Source organism: Bombus impatiens, unplaced genomic scaffold (assembly GCF_000188095.3).
Source record: "Bombus impatiens unplaced genomic scaffold, BIMP_2.2 scf_0095, whole genome shotgun sequence".
Classification (NCBI taxonomy): Eukaryota; Metazoa; Arthropoda; class Insecta; order Hymenoptera; family Apidae; genus Bombus; species Bombus impatiens.
Genome location: NT_176514.1, coordinates 380,149 through 402,426, shown reverse-complemented (window position 1 = coordinate 402,426; position 22,278 = coordinate 380,149). Strand labels below are relative to the sequence as shown.

The window sequence follows — 22,278 nt, the reverse complement described above, 5'->3', positions numbered from 1 at the left end:
ACCACATCCACGAGCCGATCGATCGTGATTTCGACGGGACTGCATCAAATATGATTTGCTAGGAAGAGGACTCTCTGCATGGCTTATGCGATTTACGGAACCGTGTGAAAGCATTGATTGCCGGATTTCGCCAGCGAATCGCCAGCGGATGGGTAGCGTGTGGCTGGCAGAAATTGTAGAAGGTCACGAAGAGATAATGCAGCGGTGGGGCCGAGAACTCTCACCGCTGCTGGTAGTAATTGTATAAAGTGGGATTCGGAAATGCAACAGTCGAACATTGAATCTTTGATGTGCGAAAGGAAACTGAATAGAAGAAATTAGCGGCTAAAAGAAATCGACGATGCCTCCGAAAGTAGGATAAAAGCGTCAGCAAGTTCTCCTTTTCTTTTCGTGGCTTTAAAAGGGCCAATAGCAGCCAATGGTGGTTCTAGACGGTTTCTCAACGGGCTCGAATCTCCTAGAGAATGGAAATTGGCGGAGAAATTGTGGTTGGTGCTGAAATATTCACGAGTGTATCGAGGGTAACAGGGTTTCTCTTACAACGGCTGTAGGATTAAAGTAAATTAAAGTAGCGAAGTGGTAGGTTTTTAAATATCGATCGTAATCGAATATTTATTTAATGAAACGATAGTATATATTTTATGCGTAATAGACGATTCTACGCAATCGTCGATATATGGCACGCACGATACTGAACTACGCGTTAAATCACGAAGTTGTTTTGTTTTCCGATCTTCTGTTCGACTTAGAATATCGTCCTTTTTAGAGTTTGTGTACCAAGAATTTTCTATAATTTAGTTTTGGCACTCTTTTTATTTCATAACTTATAAATGCTTTTACAAGACCTAATGAAAGACAGCGGCGAAGATGCTGACGCAATACACGTATATCAAGCCGCGATGTCAGTTCGGAAAGCAATGCGTCTTCAGAACCGACCATGTTGCCGAAGAAAACATCCAGCCGGAGCCAAGACTGATGCAAGATTACGTGTACCGTCCGTACACTCATCGCCAAGTGCAACTGTCTAAACAGTATGCGGCCCACGAAGTAAGAGTCAATCAGAGTAATCAAACAAAACTACTTTAATCATAGTGCTCTCATATTTTAGGTTAGATCCTAACGGAACGTCAGTCGTAGCTAGTAGTATAGGGTAACTCGTTTGAAATCAATGCATCTGAAATCGATCATCGTTCCTTTATACATTTTTCTTTACATGCTAACACAGTGTATCTCGTGCTTCGTTTCAGGTACAAACGATGAGAAGGATAGAGATAAATACGGGAGTATATCATACGGAAGGTGGCTGGCCAAAGGAAGTCAATGCTCGAGATGCCGAAGTCGTTCAAAGGTTTCGTCGACGAGTGGAGAAGGATGATAATTGGGCAATAAACATGAGAAGCTTGCTTTCTGTAAGTTTCGAGGGAATTATATAAAATATTTGCATATATAGGATTTATTTATTCAGAAATATTAGAAATTAGGGTTTCCAATGATTTCTAACCTATATGATAAGATTATTGATAAATAGATCTATTTACAATGAATTTGTAGCGGCACTCGACAGCAAACGCTCCAACGGTTTCTGTCCCATGGCTCGCTACACAAAGACCCTATCCTCCGGACAAGATGATTGCCAGATGTCGATACATTCCTTCAGAACATTTTCAGCCAACCTAAGGACTCGCTGTAAATCTTAGGATTTATTTAGCTAAGGTCCTCCAAAGGAATAAATAGTCTTTGTCTCAACAGTCCCTATACCTATCACCCTCTACGAGAAGATGCTGGAAGTCTGCTTTCCTCACGTGCGACGCTTCCTGCTAGCGACTTTCTCTCAAGGGTGGTTAGCATCCTTTCCCAACCAACAACTCAAAATTTAGCCAATTAACAGCGACGTCCATTTCCCTCACTTTCCGAACCAACGCCTTCCTCAACGAATCCGATGATCTCGTATCCTGAGACACATCCCATCATAGTTTTCCTATGCAGTATCATCGTGAGGCAAAAGAGTCGCGAGTCGCCTGTCCGAATTGATAGTTGATAGTTGGTAGCTAGAGTGAATCCGAGTTACTCGACCTCTCCGGCAATCATCGTCCGAACTCAAAGCGGATGTCGAATCGTATCTGTCCGAGCTTCAACTTGTATCCGCGAACCGCGAACTGAATTTAACAACCGCGAGTTTACGTCAAGTGTACTCATTAGATATTATCGTTAATAAACATTTATTGTTAAACAAATTCGAGTGTTCCTTCAATCACTATCACGCCCTAATTACCTTAAATTAAACAGGAAACGATGGTTATTTAACGTGAACTAAATATAGTAATGTGTTATAACTAAGGACATCTAAATGGATAATTCACAACTCACAATTAATAGTTTACAACTTATGACAACTCGGCAACTCAACTCTCGACTCCTCACAACTCGACTCTTAGTTAACGACTGCACTCACAACTCGACTCTCAGTTAACGACTCCTCACAATCCGACTCTTAGTTAACGACTCCCTGTTCATTCATCTTTCTTCCTTAAGTATCTCTTTATCTTTTCTCATAGTCCCACCACGTACGTGTTCCGTAACCGTCCGCGGTTATAGCCACGTAGGCCTTTTTCCGTATTCGACTGAAGGACTGAGGACACATTGATGGGCCGCTCGGCTCATTGAAGTTTCCAGATGAAGTTTCCAGACCCTTTTGGGCTCATTGAAGTTTCCAGACCCTTTTGGCCTGTCGGCACTTAGGCTTTCTCGCAACATTGTTTATGGTTCACCCGATATTTCTTAGGCAATCTGTCCATGATACCACACGTACGTTAAAATAATGTCACTTTATGGGTATTTAGACAATGGAGGACTATGTACTTCAAAACAATGCCATCAATATCTATCAGAATTTCTTCGACGATTTGATCGTGACACCTATGATCAAGGACAACAATATCAGGTACATTTCACAATAAATGTTACGAAATATTTTGCTTCGATATATTTACGTACCTATTAAAAATCATATTAACATATTCGAAATTAAAGACGTGAGATATGTCTCCCGTGAACTGGTTTGAACGCATTAAATTCTAACAACGAGTTAAGTAAGTCAACAAAGCGATCGTTGATTTAACGCGTAATTCCATCAAATTCATTAACCATACGATTATCCGTTCAAAACCCCGACACAAATTTGCAAGCAAAAAGTGCAGCGGGCTATCGCTATCGATTTGGCAATGAAAATCCGCAGGCTCATAAAATTAACGATCGAACTGTGCTTTGTCGTGATAACATCGGTGTGGTGATATATGCTCGCTGTGTCCCAAAAATCCGTGATATCATTTCGTTCGTTTTTCCTTCTTTTTATTAAATATTTGAAATCTCTATGTAATACGCACATATCATACACACATAACGTACCGTAAGTGTAATATGTGAAAATATGGATGGATTTTTCTTTTACGAATGAACGTCATAATATAATAGTACTCTAATCGTTAATTAATACAATAATTAGTAAATTAACGAAATCTCGTATTTTTCCTCCTTTTCAAATTCAGAGTAGTGAACTTGTACGAGGATCCGGAGACGAAGGTGAGACCAATCAAAGATATATCGTGGTCTCCGAACTACTCTGATCGATTGGCCGTTGCGTACGGGTTTCCGGAATCTGAGCAGCCTTCGGCCGACTTGAGTCCGTACTCCTACGTATGGAACCTCGGTACTTGGTTATTCCTTATGTAATTCGGTGACAAACCGTGTTCAGTCGACGTTATTTGCCAGAGCACTTCGATGAGAGGTGATATTTCATCGATTCGATTTTGTGTATGTCCGTTCGTACATACAACCAAGTTTTAGATCATTTCGTTGAATTTGGACGTCTCGCAATTTTATTGTAAACATTTTGCTATCTCTTCTCGTTCATGAAATATTTTCGTACCATTAAGTAGCCGAGTGTTAATAGGGTATTTGAAGATGCCATCAGAAAAATTGTATTTTATTAGTTGTAGTACGTGTGCGTTTTATCCATATATTTTTTCTTTTTATTTCTTAATTTGTACTTTACAATATGTCCAGCTGGACATTTGGTAAATAATCCATATATAAGTGATTAATTCGGTTAATATGTACAACACACGTACAGACATTGAACCTTTTAAATTGTTTGTCGTACAATACATTACGATTCAGTTTCTATAAAAACGTATAATCTTCGTCTTATGCAGAGAATCCCAATAAAGCTCTCTACACGTTGAAACCACCTTTCCATCTAACGACAATTAAATTCAATCCTCGCGATCCTGTGATGTTAATCAGTGGTCTAATATCTGGCCAAGTGTGTTACTGGGATATTCGAAGCAATGAAAAACCTATGGAAACGTCTCATCCTTACACCAGTCACAGGTATAATAGTTTGATTGAGAATTAATAACGTACACATGTATATATGTCAAACATCTTGTATACAGGATAAATATGGATTTCGCGTATCATCGCTATCTCGTAGTTTTATTTTTCGGAAAAAATGCATTTATGTCACTTTTCCAATTAAAGCTTCCTATATAGAATTTTCATAAAATGGAATGAAATCGAAATAAAGTCTTTAAAAAATTATACAAAATATCGTCGATATTCCACAAAATCGGGAACCAGACTAACCGCAGTTTTCTTCTTCCTACAACGTGACGGTGCAGCGTCATCGAATTTCTGTATTTCTCCAAAGTAAAATTACGATTCTTTCTTCTCGTCTGTCGTTCATTCTTAGATATCCAGTGATTCAGACTCTTTGGATCCCTTCCAAGGTTAACACCGACTTTTTCTCTTGTTCTACCGATGGCACAATTTTGTGGTGGGATGCCAGATTTATGAAAAAGCCAACAGAAACTTTAGTGATGGACCTCGAACAGCCACAAAGAGCAGACATTTACAAAGCGGTCGGTATCACTGCTCTTCAGTTTGAACAGACGATGAGCAGTAAATTCCTAGCTGGTACCGAGAACGGTATGGTTGTGAATGTAAATAGGAGAACCAGCAATCTCGTGGAAAAATTGGCGATTAGATTCCAATGTTACACGGGACCGGTTATCGCGATCGACCGAAATCCGATTTATACAAAGAATTTCTTAACCATTGGTAACTGGTCGGCCAATATATGGGCAGACGACACGAAGGAAGGAAATTTGCTCTGTACTAGGTACGACCGTAGACAGTAATGTTGTACCAATTGATATTTTGTACGTTTCTTCGAGATAGAAATTTTTTGTATTTTTACGTGTATAGTGACAAATACATCGATCTAAGCGGTGGTTGCTGGAGTAAAGCCAGATGCTCCGTATTCTTCACCATAAATAAAGAAGGCTTACTGGAAGCGTATGATATATTGGCAGGCATCAAGACACCATTGACTAACATTCACGTGTGTAACGATAGCCTGACAGCGATTAGCTCCCACGAAGAGGATGCATTTCTTGCTGTCGGAAGTAGTAACGGTAATGTATACCTACTGGAGTGTACGGAAGACCTTGCAACGTTCACGAAAGAAGACAAAGCCGCTTTGAGTAGCGTAAGATTCTAGTTATACTGTCAGTTTACTTAAAGACTCTGTTACGCTTTCTTCTCGTTACCTTGTTTCACCTTTTGATAATGGTCATTGAAATCAGTGAGCTGAATTTCATTAATTACCAGATGTTCTAATTAAACGGTATTCTTCTTACCGAATCTCATTGTCTCACACTTCATGAAATTTTAGTTTAGTTCGCTCTTGCTCCCCAAAATTTTACAATGAGTTTAGCGAGGAAAGGCGGAAATTCCAAGGGCGGCCATCTCGTCGAGTAGACGAATTCGAAAATATCGGTAACGTGGTTTTGTCCTTGTTGTAGTATCTGGAAAGGTGTAGTCGATACGAAAAGGCGATTGACAGTCGTTTGAAAGAAATACGTCTGGGTCATCGTGTCTCCAAAGGTATCAGTATACAAGAGTCAAAGATGAAAAGCAAGAAGAAGGAGAAGGATAGAAAGAAAGAAAAGACCTCCATGGAGAAAGAGAGACTGGAAGACCGGAAGAAATCGAAAGCCTCGAAACCGAAAGGAAAGTCTAACGTTAAGATGACCTATCCTGAACACAACAAAGTGCAGATGGAATATTTCGACAAAATAAAACAGGTAAATTAGCATGCCGCGTTGTATATTCTAGATTCTATGTATTTTTCTTTTATCACCAACATTTTCAAATTACACGATGAGCAAACGATCAAAAATTTATCAAGTATCGACAAAAGTAAGTTGATCTGTTTTTTTAAAAAAGATATCTGCGCGATACATGGAACTCGATGAAGCTGACGTGCAAGCAGCGCAGGAAATATTAAAGGAAAGAATAGTAACGAAATACATGGAAATGGAGGTAGAATCCGAGAAAGAAGATGTGAAGAAACAACGATCGATCAAAAGGTTCAAAAGTAGAATAAGGACTGCAAGAAGCATACCGAAGATCGGAGAAAAGGAAGAAGAAAAAGATATTGTGGACGTCGATCTAGATTCGATAAGGATAAAGGACAAAAAGCAACGAGTGAAGAAGATCCTGAGAAATAGTTGTGCGAAGCAAGTGTGCAAGCCGGAAATTTGTTGCGCAGATATGGAAGGTAAGACCGTTCTAATCACAGGTATGAAAAATTGCTTACACGAAATGCGATTTCTCTAAAATCATACGTTCGTTCCTTTTTTTCTGCTTTTCCTGTATCGCAACATTATTCAACACGTATCTGGAAATGACCTGGATCGCGATAAACAGGGGTTAACTTGTCGTGTAATTTGTAAAATCGGAATATATCAAGGGGAGGAAATGTTTTACCAAGTCGGAGAAGAGCTCTGGAGTATAAATTCCGAATGTCAATAACAAGATCCAAATTGTTCTTTGTCTTGGAGAATGGTCATGTTTAGTTATTCTTGGTCGATGTATTTGCGCGTTAGGTTAATTGGAAGTTAGGTTCGAGCATGGACTAATTCACGATAAAAGCATCTGTCGTCGCTTTAAAGGAAAATTAACTAAAAAAGGACACGTACTTGGCAATAGTAGTCAACTGTTTCTTCGATTAATTTTAATTTCTGGGAATAATCTTTCGGTAGCTGTTTCGCAATGAGTCAGGAAGCGTAACTGGCGCGCACGAAGGGGTCACTGAAGAGCCACGGAGAAATCCTACAATTGCCTGGAAGCTACCTGCTCAATAATTTCTAGAGAATTTCATTTCATAGCTCGGCTTTCGGCGTAGTAGCGAAATTTTACAAAAGTTTCTTGAGTTGTCGCTACGACTGTAAGTCACTTGTAAATTCTACAATCGCGGTACGAGGGGAACTGCAAACAAGGTGTACGCTCTGTCGCGGCCGTATTACGGTACACTCCTAGCGAATTAATTCCGTCCCGCGTTTCCGGTATTTCGCCACTCCCAAGTCTCCTCTTCTCGTCGAGTTTCTCCGTTAGTTACAATTAACTCGGAATAACGCGTCGGAAGCCACTTAAACGATCTGGAAGTTAATAAAAGTAACGGGGTGGAGACTCGTTGGTCTCCCAGGCGGTACTACGCCGTTGCTGCCGTTGCTGCCGTTGCTGCCGTTGCTGTGGCTCATAGAGTTAAACTCGGTGGTTCCGTTGTGTGTGGTACTTCGATTGGAAGTAACTACGCGAATGGTCGAAGAAAAATGAACTACTCAGGCTATTTGAGGCTTCTGGGTGTAAATTGTAAGCTTCTAAAAACGTTACAGGTGTTTGAACGTGTTTTAGTTTTGTCAAAACCGACTGATTCATTGATATCGGCGCGAGATTTTTACTTGCAAAGGCTCTCTCGCATGATTTGACCGATAATACCAATAAAACTTTTAGAGTGAATTTTACAGAGTACGAATCGTATTAAATATAAATTTTTTATACGTGACATTCGATTAATTCCATGTAGCCTTGTTCGAAGGCTCAATTCCTTAATCGTTTCGATTGGTACGTTTCCCACATTCGTTGAAATCTTTAAATTCACGAGATTTACCGCGGTTTAGCAGAAGTACACTATGCATCGTCTATGTCTTTTTTCTCTGCATTTTTGTCGATGATAGAAAAATAGCGCGACGTCGATAAATCTTGTTTCGCAAGCGCGAGGGGCTTAGCACATAGAGGGAAATATTGTCTTATCGCGTGATGGCGAATGCACTAAGCGTAGAGAAATATTCACAACCGCTGGTGTTCCAATTAATGGCAGCGTTGGTTCTCGCACGTGCGGGATTTATTTCCATATTGACTATATACGACGACCGTGAAAGCAATTTTGGCATTTTTCCTCTCCTTTTTGCCACATAAAATCTTAAGCGTTTGATCCAGTGTTTGATACGTCGATTCTTCTTTTCGTTTCTGCTATGTATGTAAATTGAGATATTTCATATTACAATGATCTCACGGCCTGAAAAATACTGTATAGGACAACGGATTTTCTTATTTCTGTTACGTCAATCAGGAATCAATTTGAAGCTATGAAAATGAAATAATATTGCGTGGTCTTCAGAATTACGCAGAACGATTGGGTCTATGCGACACTAAGCTATGCGACTATAAATTGGTAGTATTAATTACAGTCCGGATGAAGGATCGCGTGCGCGGAATAGTTTGTTCTGGGTCGAAGGAATATTAATTAGCGTCAACGTACAGTACGTCAATATACATCAATGTACAGTAGGTACAAAATACAAAGCGGCACAAAGATACCGATCTCAACGGGAATTTGTAATTTAGATTCGTTTAAGATAATCGAGAAATTAGGTTTATGCGAGTATTTGGAGCATTACTTGTTGCGGGTTACACATTGCGTGCTAATCTTTCTAGTTAATGATTAATTATTGAAAGAATGAATTTGTCATTGCAGAGAAAAGAAGATCAAAAAGAAGGAAGAATACGGTCGAAGTGGTAGAAGAATCTCCCGAAAAAAGCAGATCGTTCATCATAGATAATAAGTGGTTCAGACGATTAACTGATTATATCGTTCAAATTCCTCAACCTTCGCGCGCGTTCAAGAGAAAAATCTTGGCGCTGAAGAATACTCCGCCGAACGTACTTCGAAAAGAACTGGTTGAAGCCAAGAAGGAAATACGTGCTTGGCAGGAAACTGCAATCGCAAGAAAGCTCGCCTCTTGGGCCGTCGAGAGGAAACTCGAGAAGGAGCCCAAGAAACTGCCCGAAATCAAGCTGGAAACGACGGAAGAGCGACAGGAGGAAGCTGAGGAACATTTGATCAAAACGGACGAGTCGGTCGTGGAATTCGGAAAAAAAAATGACACGAAAATTCATCCAAAAAAGAGCTTGCGTAAATTCAAAAAGTTGAAATTGACGGAAGAGGAGATCGAAATAGAAAAAAAGGAGAAACAGATGGAACTGTGGAACTTGCTGAAACAAAAAGTTCAGGAGTACGACGAACAGCACAGCAGGAAGGTGTTTTATCCTCGAATATCCACTGCGTTCGTGAGAATGTATTCCGAAGAGACGCTTGACGAGGAGTCTGGGAACAGAAAATATTAATCGTTTAAAAATTTCCTTTCACGTCATGGAAGCATCTTGAAAACCAAGAAGAACCGGAAAAAGATTTCTCCTCCGAAGAGCTTTGCCCGGAAATCCAGGAGCTAACTGTTTAATTCATCTGTACATCGACAAACGGTATTGTGTCGTTAGAATTCAAAGTGACATCTTTGTGGAAAAGGATCAGCCCGAAGCATTTGTCGCTCGTGTTCGAGATATTCCCAGCAGGTTCGGAAAGCAGACAGGAAGGACAAACAATCTCGTCGAAAAGTTTTATCATGAAAGAAATCCAAGCTGGCTCGATCGAAGAACTTTCCTTCTTTCTTTCAACGGAAGTTGTTTCGATGTTATTACGCATTCGTTGAACGAAACCATAGAGCAAACGATGCGTTCAACGTTTCCAACAGAAACTTTTTTTACGCTCGCGTAGACCTGTTCCCGTCGAGATTCATTGGTTATTCTTTTCGGTAACTGCATCAAATTCTGCTTAGAAACAGGTGGCTTCGCGCACACGTTTCACGCAGAAGTTACAGGAACGAGCGAGCAGCGAGAAAAAGGGATAAGGCAAAATGAAAGTTCGATAGAGTTTGTCGTTTTTCTCGTCACTCAGGATCTTCAAGGGCCACACAGTCAGTTTTCCATTTATTGCCTGAGTTTAAGAGAATGTTCTTACAAAGTTAAGCGAACACGACGGGCTGGAAAACACGGAAGATAATCCATCTGGAATTTCAACGGATGAATTGACGGACTTATGATGTACAGTTCGAAGAAAGTTTTCAGAATTCTCGTCTCTTTACAAAGGCGATTCTCCTTGTTCGTTCGTTCGCTCGTTGTCCTCTTAGAACTTGGAATTTCTCAAGAATGCACGGGATATAAGGATTTATTAATAACCGACAGATCGAACGAATAAAAACTCGGTTAGACGGCGGTACTATGGAAATCAGGTACAGTCTCCAACTTCTTGCATCTATTTCTTTGAGAAAAAGTATAACGTTTTCTAGGAAGTATACTTTGTTCCGCGAGAAACTTGTTTCCTTGCAAATTTGTTACTTCCGTAAGCGCTACATGTTGCTGTTTAAATATCGTATCATGGAAAAGTATCTTTTTTATTCGAAGGCACGATCGAATCGAAAGAATCGGGTTTCACGAGAAATATTCGAAAGCAGACGCATCACGCGAGAAAAAGCTATGAAGAGCAAATTTGATTTCGGTTAGATAGAGGAAGATTAAATTAGAGGGAGAATGCACGGAAAGAGTGATGGTCGAGAGGAGATTTTGGAAGAGAGTCGCGCGTATTTCGACCAGTCATCGAAGTGATAATCTTCTGATTAATTATGCATGTCCAGGTTGACGGTAACGCATCGATATAAAGTGGCCACGTAATTTGCGGCTTCCGGTTGAAAGCCTAAGTGCCTGGTAGTCTGGATATTCTCGAATCGTCTGTCACAGAGAATTGGGACGCTTCGTATTTATTATCGATTAATAATTTTTTCTCCTCAGAGACTCGAGGACTGCGTACTTGAAAAACGAATACAAGAGACTTCCGTGTTTTTTTTTTGATAAATCGGTTACGAATTTGGAACTTTTATTCGGCGATCGAAAGATCGAATTGTTTTTTATAATCAATATATGTACGTATCGATCATTGGAACCGAAATTTATTTCGTTTTTATCGCTTGCGCTTTACTAATACTTTACTAGCGCTTTAATAATAGCGCGCTTTTTGATAATATAATATAAGGAATTTATTTTACGAAATTTTATGACATTTAATTATGAATTATTTAGAACAGTAAAAAGTAAGAAAAAGGAATGTAATTAATTTTTCGTATGTTTGTGAAAACGTATTTTTTAAACTGAGATATTTTACATTTGAAAGAAACGAAGAATAACTAATAAACATTGATAAGTAAAAAGATGTCCTTTTGTTGTTACAACGATCGAATCTATCTTTTTTTCAGCAAGTGTAATTTCTTAACAACTATCTTTCGGCAATTTCACTTTCTGAAATTTTAATTCCGACTGTAGCGTATCCGCGAATAGTCAATGTTTAATAGCAGCATCCTCCTGAACGCGCACATTAATCTAAAAAGTTAGTTCAAAGCCTGTGATTCGATCTGAATTAACCTTTGAACTAGTGAACACGGGAATTACTAGGCTGATACAATACTTCCAATCGACGGAATGTTGCAGCCATAAAGCTGCTTCGATGGTCACGGCGGTACCGCGCTGTGTAAACAAGCACGATGGGAATTCTGGGGAAAACCAAAACTCGGATACGGATTCCGATCTCTCCGTTCGGATTCCGATTTCGCTGGCTTATCCAGCCGAGTCGAGAAAAAAAGATCCGGCCGAAACAATCAAAATCCTTTTTCTCGCTTCACGGTACGCTTGATTGACGACCAGAGGAAATCGACAAACCGGATGTACATACGTACGTGTGCATTAGCTGATGAGAGCAACGGTTTATCAGGCTTTCGCGTGCAGGGATCGTGAAGCGCCGGCGACAGAGAGAATGAGAAGGAGAGAAAGAAGTCGATCGAAAAAGGACAAACGTTAGAACGCAGAGGCCAAACAATGTTAAGAATTCCTCGGGTCAACACGAAATATTCGCGGTAACAGTCACGGCAGAGAACTTGTAACAACGGTAGCAGAGATTCGTTTTGTGACAGCGAGAATCACCTACAACGCGCATGCGAGCAAATAAAATGAAGTAAATGACATATGTTGATAAATAACAATTGCAAGTGAGGGAAAATGTGCAAGTGGTGTTGTAAAACAAAAAGATATTTTGATATTTTGTATGGCTGTGCATAATTCGGATTTAGCTTCGATGTTATGAGCATGGCGAGCCATCGGATTTTCCAGAGGGAAATTTCAGAATCGTCGCTTGTCAAACTCCAAACTAGCACGTACATATGCTAGGATAATGTTCCGTGTCGATCTGTTCGAGCGGTGTGGATCTGCGTTCCTACGGAACTCATTTACCATTGGTACTCGTCATACCGGCTTTACAGTACATCGGATTCCTGATGTTCTGCTGCAATAGCGTTTCTACTTGGCAGTATTCTCATAATTATTCGATTTTATCATGAACCAGCCGGAACGCTAATCGGCGTTTTAATTAATAGCGACAGTGCACAGGAACAATCAAAATGGTTGGTCCAAAATGAAAATATAACTATACTAATTGATTCTTAAGTAGGATTTAAGACAAAGAAACAGTCATTGAACTCGAAGAAAAAATGTAAAAACCTGAAAAATAACTTTTTATACGTCCTCTAAACTGTAGAGCCTTTTATACATTACGTAGGATTTTAATACAAATTCAGACGTTGGTGAAGAAAGTTCATGTGCAAAGTTTCACGAATAATTTCAACTCTTAGAATCTTAGCTTTTTGCTGTCTTCATCTAGCCATGTATTACTTTCATTAAGAAAATAAATTAGAATGATGTGTACTAGTTTTTGCGAATTCTCTGTTTCCGAAATAAATTGGACGTGTGCCTATGGAGCATCAAAGTTGCTCGATGTTCGGCCGAAGGCAATTAGAGGGAGCCTTTTGTGACGGTCTGCTTTCATGCAGGAACCCGGCAATTTTCGCTATATTGACGAGGATAAAGCCTGGTCCAAGGGAAACTCTTACGTGATTTGCACAGACGAGCCGCCCGCAAATTTGATTTACGATTAAGCGGAGATCGATAGATAGAAATTACTTTCCGCGTATCACCGCGAAATTTTGATCAAACGCGCGTTCAGCTCGTTTTCCAGAAATTATTATACATTAATCGAGGATAGTGAATTGTACGGTAATTTCCCTGATTATAGGCAGCCAGCGACCGATAAATAGGCCAAGCTCTTGCGTAATTTTATATTACGTCGTTTTTGAAATTATCGATACTTAACGAAGTATTATTTACAAAACCACATTGCCTTTAAACTGTCCATTCCCTTAATTAGTATTTAATCTTTAATAGTGACAGATTTTAAAAAGATCGACAGGATGGTAAAAAAATGGCAATAAAAAGCCATAATTAAGAATATTATTAATTTCATGGATAAAATTGTTTATCCGAAACGAGAAACTAGAAAGTTAACGAGTAAAATACAATTTTCGACAGTTTCTTCCTTCGGCGACATATTCTAGCATTAAGTTTGAGAGGAAGATCTTTTATCGTGGAAAGCGTGATGCGAATGCAAGGAACACGCGCAAGCAACGAAGCTCAATAATCTGAAACGATCGATTCGTTAAGACAGAATGATTGCATCAGCGGTTCTTGATGAAGTAAGTATTAGCAAAGAATCGAGGAGCCTTGATTGCAATCTTCTGTCGGCCGTCCTCCCTTTTCTCGTCAATCGGGTCAGTTTTACAGATTGCTGAGTAGAAGAATCAATGGTTTTATGACTCGGCCGGAAAAATTATTGACAAAAACAAACAGGGTTCACGAATCGTATCGAGCTTTCGTTTTCATCGCTGCAATGCAACGTTTCGTTTTTTTCGATAGATGGAACCGTTATTCTATCTGAATGTGTATATGATCTGAAACTTTAATTTGTATTTAATAAATCTGTGGTTCGCAACTTGAATCAAATTTAAGTAGTGTGATTTAATTTGAGAATTATAACATATAAAATTGACGGCCCCTACTTCAACGTTTTCATCGGTACGTCGAAGGATAATTAAGGTAAAAAACGTCTTAATTACCATGCTGTATTGAAATTCGCCAATTGTCTTTGCCATTCCAAATCGACAAAAAGGAGAATCATTACGATCCAGCATTAATTCCTGAAAGAGAAGCGTTTGTAAAATTCTTCAAAATTAGATAATTTTTAAATTGTAATTGCACGGTTTTACAGTTATCCACCTCGAGATATTTAGCCTCGGAACGAAGTTTACCCGATAAATTGTCTGAGCGCACTTCAGATCAGAGTCGAGATGGTACATGAACGGTTAAACGATCAACTCGAAGGTCCACAAGATTGTGGCGATATATTCGAGCATAAAGCGGCGTCAAAGCCACGCGTTTGATCCCCGTGAGATAAGTTTGATCGGACTGTTGCCTCGTCCCCGAGTCCTCGCTAAGTTCTGTTTATGCTCGATTCACACGTAAAGAGGATCCTTGGCGCGAGAAAAGGAGAGAACGCCGTTCGAGGGCGTTTGCACGCGTGAATGTTCTCAGTCGAATTCTCGGGTGTTTGTCGAAACAAGGCAAATATCGTTCCGCCTGGAACTTTATTCGCTTGGTGAATTCATGAATCTTTCAGCACTTGCTGCCGCTCTTCTCTTTCGACGGTGAACCCAGTTGGCGTAGCGAGCGCCGTTACAGACCCGCGAATTATCGCGTCGCTTTTTGCCACTCTGACGCGCTCTTTCGCCAACAGAGAAAAAGGTTACGGAGCTCTTCTCGACGTATGATTTTTCCAAAGGCTGCGTTTCTTCCGTTAAATCAGGTTAGACACGTCACGGAGCGCTGCCTTTTTTTGTTAAGTTAATACAAGCTTGAGAATCGCTTTAATGAAATGTTTGAAAACTCATTATTTAAGTTATTTTGAAACAATTAAATAATCTGGAACATATAATTTCTGAGCCAATTACGCCGACATTTTTTACCGCTTCGAAGAAACGTAAAGATTCTGCATTTACATTTATGTACACTAAATTATCCCCGTTCATCATCGTCATCATCATCATCATCATCATCATCTGTATTAATATATGCATATATATATATATATATGTATATATATATTATATGCATATAAAAAACTTTTCTCACAGTATCTTATATATGTAATTGAAACTGAAATAATTTTAAAGGCAAATGCTGTCAAATCGTATCGTAAAATTTTAATTTACGCAGATTTGATCATCCTGTAGGAATGGAGATCAAACGGGTATACGTGAAAATGCGCACCGAGTTCGGAAAGCAATGCATGTTCGATGTGCATGGGCCGCAAATGGATGCCATTATCCATCCAAACCCTACCGATATGAACGACTATATCAAGAGGAGTCACTGTCACGTCGAGGTGCAGCACTCGAAGCAATTGGCATTGCACGAGGTTAGGTTGACGTCATTAAAGAGATTACGGTGCTGGTCGAACTGACTTTGGTTCGATGTATTCAGCACATCTGCATCTACGTGTGCATCAAACTGAATCGACGTCACACACGCGAGACCTATACCTTTGTTATTGATCTCGATATAGGATTTCCTTTTTCTTTTGGAAAATGGTAACGTTACGAGCGATGTAACCTGAGCCACGATCTCATTAGTTCTTACCTTGCATGAGATGATTAACGAGCCTCGCTTTAACCGTTTTATTAACGACTTAAACGACGCCTGACATTTTGGCTAGTGTTCCGGAAATTCGGTGAAAAATCGAAACCAATGCTAGGGGAGGAATCTGTTTGTTTTTCACGATTGAATTTGTCAATAGTTTCTGTGTCAATATTGAAAAATGAGATTTTTGGCAATGAATAGATGAAGTTGTATAAGGTGTTTTACAGGGAATAGCCCAAAAGGGAATGAAATACTTCTGTGTATAAGAGAGAGCAGGATAAACAGAAATTGATATATTGAACCGTGAGAATAAAAATATTTTAACGAATTATACCACGATAAATTCGAAGCGTGAGCTCGATACGCGTTATTATGTCCGTCAATATCCCGGGTAATTTATTCAATTTCGTTTTCACAGAGCTTAAGAACAAAGTCGAGATAAAGTTTGACAATGTAACGCGAAAATTTCGCGAACGTTTCGCCTCTGCAAAACAGGCAACTGAATCCGTGGATCGGATATGTTTTGTGTTCGTGTTTTACCGGGTTAAACATCCTTATATTCCTTATTTCACAAAAGAACGAAAACAAGCGTAAAAAGTCCGAAGGAGCAAGGGAAATCCAAGGAAGCGCGAAAACTGAAGAATCAATTTTGTTTGTTACTTGGAAAGTTACAAAGAAGTTTATATTTATCCCCAAAAGTCTATTTGTTACGATAACAAAAACGGTATCAACTTGTTGAAAGCATTCAGTCAGTTTGAAACGACTCAACGAAGGCGCGCAAATCCACCGAAAACTTTGTTACTTGAGGCATTGAGCATGCAATTTTATCTGAGACTATAGTTTTCCCGGCATCTCCAATAACACATATAACCAAGCAGGACGCAGTTTTATCAATAGACGTTACATCGATCCAATCACAGGTGAAAAATTTCAACTCGCAATCAGTCGTTCTCCTTCTGTGCGTTTTTCAAATTCAAATATGTTTTTTCAAAGCTGACTAATCACGATAATGTTCCTTTGAAAAAGTTTCATGTGTTTATAATCGGTGCGGAGTTAGCACAAGGGTAATCGTTATTCGATCGTGTCGAACATCGTATTATGCATACTGATTAATCCGCACAAGTGTACGGTTGATAATTTATCTATTAACAAGCATGGAATGCTAGGATGCGCGTGTAATATCAATTAGAGTGTTGAAACGATTTTTCCGTGAAATCGCTACGTTTGCACGATACATTCGTGAGAAATCGTGAAGATGTCACATAAATTATTCATTGATTGGTTGGTTGGGTCGAAAGCATCTTTCGATTTGCCTTAGATTTTCTAGATTTTCTTCTCTGGCGTAACTTTCGTCGAAATGTAGGTTCAAACGGACAGTAAAAAGACGAAAAAGAGCGGAATGTTTCACTTCGAGGGCGGATGGCCGAAGGATATCAATCCGCGAGACGAAGAAACCACCATGAGGTTTCGACGAAGGATCGAAAAGGACGACAATTGGGCACCGAAGCTACATTACTTGTTTCAGGTAAATCATTAGTCCACCGAGCACACTAGAAAATCGGTGGGTCATTAATCAGTTAACAGGAACTTCTATACTTACGAAAGTAAAAATAAAAACAAATCTTTAAATTTCATCTTATTTATTCGTTGGTGTTTTGCTCTTGTAATTCGTTTATTTGTTAGTCGTTGAAGTGATTTCATTCTCCGAACAGGCGATAAGATTTTCATATTAACTGTCCTAAGTGGCATCGATTCTTATTAGAATCGTAGAATCGTTCAACTTTTGCAAACTGTATTGGTAATTAAGAGGAAGGTTAAATTAAATTTTCTCGCAGATGATGGAGCACTATGTTCTTCAGAATGGCACGGTGAACATTCACGAATATTATTTCGACAATATGATACCAACGCCCTTGGTACAGCCTTTTGGTTTTAGGTGAGTGACGTTAAAATTAAATCCGATTTAGCTTCTACATATCACACGACTTGGTCTCTCACATAATCAATAACTCTTTGTCGATCAATTTCCTTTGTACTAATCAAAAATCTTTCTAAAATTCTTTCGAAAGCAACTTATTAACTTTCTTAAACAACCAGAAATTAATCTTTCATATTTTTATTATACGTATTATAATTCTGCAACTAAAGTTTGTTATAAAGTTGCAACTAAAGTACATTTTTTAAGCTATGTTTACCAGTATAAAATTCAAGGAGAATTAATGACATAACTTACGATATTCGCAACAGCTTAGACAAAATCTCGGAAGTTCAATAACGTGGACCAACTTACGAATAAATTTATATTCCTTATAAACTTGATTAACATATCATTGCGATAAATCATCCCCTTAAATCGATCCCTAGTCAGTGATGATTTCAATCTTTAGTTTTTGGGGGATGCAGGCTTATCTGGCGCGGTTTGTCATTCGATCGCTGTCGTGCCAGAAATGCAAAGGCGGTGTAATATTTGAAACGATTATTGAATATTGAAATCGCTTTTCAGAACCGTGAACTTGTACAATGATCCAGAGACACCGAAGAGGCCGGTGACCAATATCTCCTGGTCTCCGGATTCTGGCAGCAGGATAGTGGTATCTTACTGCTTCTTGGACTTTGGGAGGGTGCCAGATTACAGTAAAAAGCTGTACATCTGGCAGGTCGGTAGGTAGAAGAAAAGCTTCACTATGCTTTCCTATCTTAGCCCTCCGGCACCATTTTCGCCGCATTAGGAAGATCATGGGGCATTTGCATCACTTTGCATCCCTTAGCATAGGTCGTGTAGATTGTAGACACTCACGATAGGGAGGGAGGAACCGTGACGAGATACGAGTTCTTCCGGATTTCAACCGCTCGGATTCTTGACTATCCGCCGATTTTTAACCGCTAGACCAATAGCTTCGACACATAATCTACCGTTGGGTATCGATCTCTTTGTGTCGCGCTATATCGTAACTATCGATTAATTACGCCATTGTATTCGTATAATCTCGATAAAATTGTTTGCAATAGTAAAAAGAATTCTTCGACACGAGTTGAAAAAGAACACGAAATAACATATAACATGTTCCATTCATAAATATCGTATCCATCCACATATACCGATGAAAGAGCGTAACGTGTATGAAAGTCACGCTCCGACATTTAAATCCAACTAGCTCGGCCGACGCGGCACGCAAAGATTCGTCACGATGCGGCTCAAAAGAATTGATGAAAATCACTCGAGATAGCAGACTTCTTTTTTTTTTTCTTCCGCATAATCCGGATTATGAAACGCTTCTGTCATCCTACGAACAGACAATCCGAACGAACCTTACATGAGCCTGCAGCCTCCTACACCGTGCGTGTGTTGTGAATTTAATCCTCGAGATCCTTCCGTCCTTGCCAGCGGTCTTATGACGGGCCAAGTCTGTAACTGGGATATCAGGACCGGGAATACGCCTGTACAGTACTCTAATTTGCAATACAGTCACAGGTAAGCGACGACATCGGACAAAATTCCAAAGACTTCTCTTGGACTTTTAGTGTTCGTTCGTCGGTGAACATTTACTCGAGAGAATGTTTTACTCCGAGTCTTAATATCGAGAAATTTCTATGTCTCCGTTGTTTATCCGTAAACCACCGTAACTCGAGTCCGCAGGATGTTTTTCGTAGGATTCATTTTGCTTTGTGTCGAATGTGTTTCTAGTGCGAAGGTTCCCTTTATTGAGTTTCGCTTCTATCTTTATACCGAGCAATATAGAGAATGTTCGCAGAAACGATAGCTTCGGTATCTTTGCTAGTTCAACACGTTTTTAATGCGACTAAGAAAACGGAATTTAAATAGAAATTCGTTTAATCTCTAAATATTATAACGACTAATTTTTCAGGGAATTCGCGAACGCGGTGAAGTGGTTACCATCGAAAAGTAATACGGAATTTTTCTCGACGTCGACTGACGGTTGTGCGATGTGGTGGGACACGCGACATCTCCAACAACCAACCGAAATTCTCATGATCGATTTCGAGAATCCAAACGAGCCAAACATGGACCACGCGATCGGTGTTTCATGCCTGAATTTCGGCCCGATGGTGGGCGCGAAATTTATGTTTGGTTTGGAGAACGGCGTTATTTTAACGGGATCGAGAAAAGCGAGATCGAATGCAGAGAAAATGGCGATTAGGTTCACAAGCCATTTTGGTGCGGTCAAGTCAGTCGATCGAAATGTCTTCAATCCATCGATATTTATGACCGTCGGGGATTGGAGAGCTCGAATCTGGGCGGAAGACACCAGAGAAGATTGTTTGCTTTCCACTCCGTATGTTAGTTTTCGCGTGTTATTAATTTCATCTGTTCTATTTTCGCCGGTACATTAAGAGGACATTCGTTGTCGTATTTAATCGTAGAATTTTCTACTTAATTTTTCGAATCCTGATAACGGAGACAGCAAATTTGGAAATTCACTGTACGAATTAAATATTCTTTCAAACGACGCCATATTGGGACAATGATACAAGATCCTTTCAAAAGATGCGATGAAATCCTTATTTCGTAAATTTGACTTATGTAATTGTTCCACTAATAGATTCTTACGAGAATACCCAACGGGTGGCTGCTGGAACAAGACAAGGCACTCTGTTTTTTACGTAACGACTGGCTCTGGACAGTTGTTAGTCTGGGACATTCTTCAAACTCTTCGGGAACCAGTTTTCACGTTGCAGTTATGCGATGAAAAGCTAACTTCTCTCGCACCGTGCGAAGAAAATACTCTTTTGGCGATTGGCAACTACGTCGGTAAGGTATTCCTGGTCGAACCAACGGATTTCTTTCAGTCGTTCGACAAAAAGGACAGAGGTGTCCTTTCAGAGGTAAGCGTACAGCCTATTCTTTTTATCATTATTTAGCCAAATGCGCCTTATCAATGACAAGATTCTTCCGAATAACGCGAAATAAACACAAGATTCGCTCTTAAACTTCCAAATTGTATCTCCAAATGTCTGTTGCACTTGCAAGTAACGATAAAGTTTCTTTTTCTTTTTATTTTCTATGTGGTAGTTAAATAACACGCGTAATTCTTTTTATATCGTAAACATTTTTGTTAGTTTGAGAAAAGACGATCTTTTTACCAGTGCTTAGACAAATGCTCAAAAATTACGAAGGCAGTGGATTCACGGTTAAAGGAAATCAAATTGACGCAGAAGATGGCGGCTGAGGATTATAATGCAAACGTTAAAATCAAGAACAAATTTAAGGGGCCAAAGAAAATATCGGGAAAGGCGAAAGGCAGGGAGCCGAACTCTAAAACGATCAGGAATCGAGAGAGAACTGTATATAAGGAAAAGAAGAAGACTCGAGACAATGGTTTGCAGATTTCAGAGGCCGAGAGAAGATACTTTGACGCTGTACAACAAGTAATGCAATGGATTCAATATTCCGTTATCCGTCTCAACTTTCTATAAATCTTAGAATGTTGATGTTCGGATTTCTATTGTCTTGATATAACGAGATTTCTACAAAGCGGTAAACGTGATAAACGAGTAGAGACGAAATTGGTCGATCTTACTCGAATTATGGTTTTTAATTGTCCGCGAACTGTGACTCAAATCTATTTTAAAAGTTAAAAACTATCGAACATAACTCGTGAGCGATAATTCAGAAAGATTTCGAAATGAGAAAATAAACTTTCGTCGAGTATCAAATTTATTAGCGCTAAACTTTCGGATTAAACTCGTACTAAAATAATCAGATTCATACCTTTTAAAAGCAAGGGGATTAAATTTATCATGTCGGAACGATGTGATAATGAAAACCTTTTAGGAAAATGAGACTCCCATTGATATGCGTAACGATGTCGAAACGAAACGCTTCCAAAAGAATGTAAAAATGAAAGTTTCACTCCATTCAAGCGAAGAATGAAACCTTGCGTCGAAACTCGATTTAAATGAAAGCTAGAAATAGGAATCAACGTCGTTTTGTTTTTGAATTTAGCATATAAGACTAGAAAACGCCAAAAGAGTGGATCGACTATTCTTCATCGAACATTTATCTAAACGTTATTCGTTTGTTAGGGTGTGGAAGCTTACGCGCTTGAGACCAACCCAGACATAATTCCTGTTGTACATATATTTGCCTCAACGAAGAGAACCGAAAAAAAGCGAAAATCCTCGCGACCAGCTTCGGTCAGTCGCGGTCGCGGTTCCGTCGCCGTCGAAACGAAGAAGACTGCAAAAAAGATTGTGTCAAAGGAGCCCGTTGGAATTCAAAAAGCGGAAAGACTAACCTGGAAAGAACCGATATCCCTCTTTGAACTATCGGTACGACGTTCGATACAATCGATGAGGGAGGACGTATTACCGGATCTCAGTTTAAAGATAGACAAGAAGACAAAGAAGAGGAAAAAGCGCAAGCGACTCTTCGTGCTGCCACAGACTTGCGAAGGGGAGATTTGCAAACCGAAAGTCTGTTGCTGGAGACCCAGCATGAGAGGGAGA

The 22,278-nt window shown here is 39.5% G+C and overlaps 2 protein-coding genes across 4 annotated transcripts in view; one reads left to right on the top strand and one right to left on the bottom strand.

Annotated features, from left to right (window-relative positions):
* The window catches only part of LOC100740609 (furin-like protease 1), a 220,670-nt gene that overhangs the window by 43,959 nt on the left and 154,433 nt on the right, over positions 1-22,278 (bottom strand). The window lies entirely within an intron of this gene.
* On the top strand, positions 752-11,168 carry LOC112214164 (dynein intermediate chain 3, ciliary-like). The gene is made up of 10 exons (XM_024372727.2): positions 752-1,047; positions 1,248-1,409; positions 2,841-2,941; positions 3,546-3,706; positions 4,212-4,389; positions 4,751-5,179; positions 5,266-5,548; positions 5,865-6,146; positions 6,289-6,622; positions 8,882-11,168. The coding sequence occupies exons 1-10, from the start codon at positions 868-870 to the stop codon at positions 9,529-9,531; spliced, it is 2,760 nt and encodes a 919-aa protein (XP_024228495.1). The 5' UTR covers positions 752-867; the 3' UTR covers positions 9,532-11,168.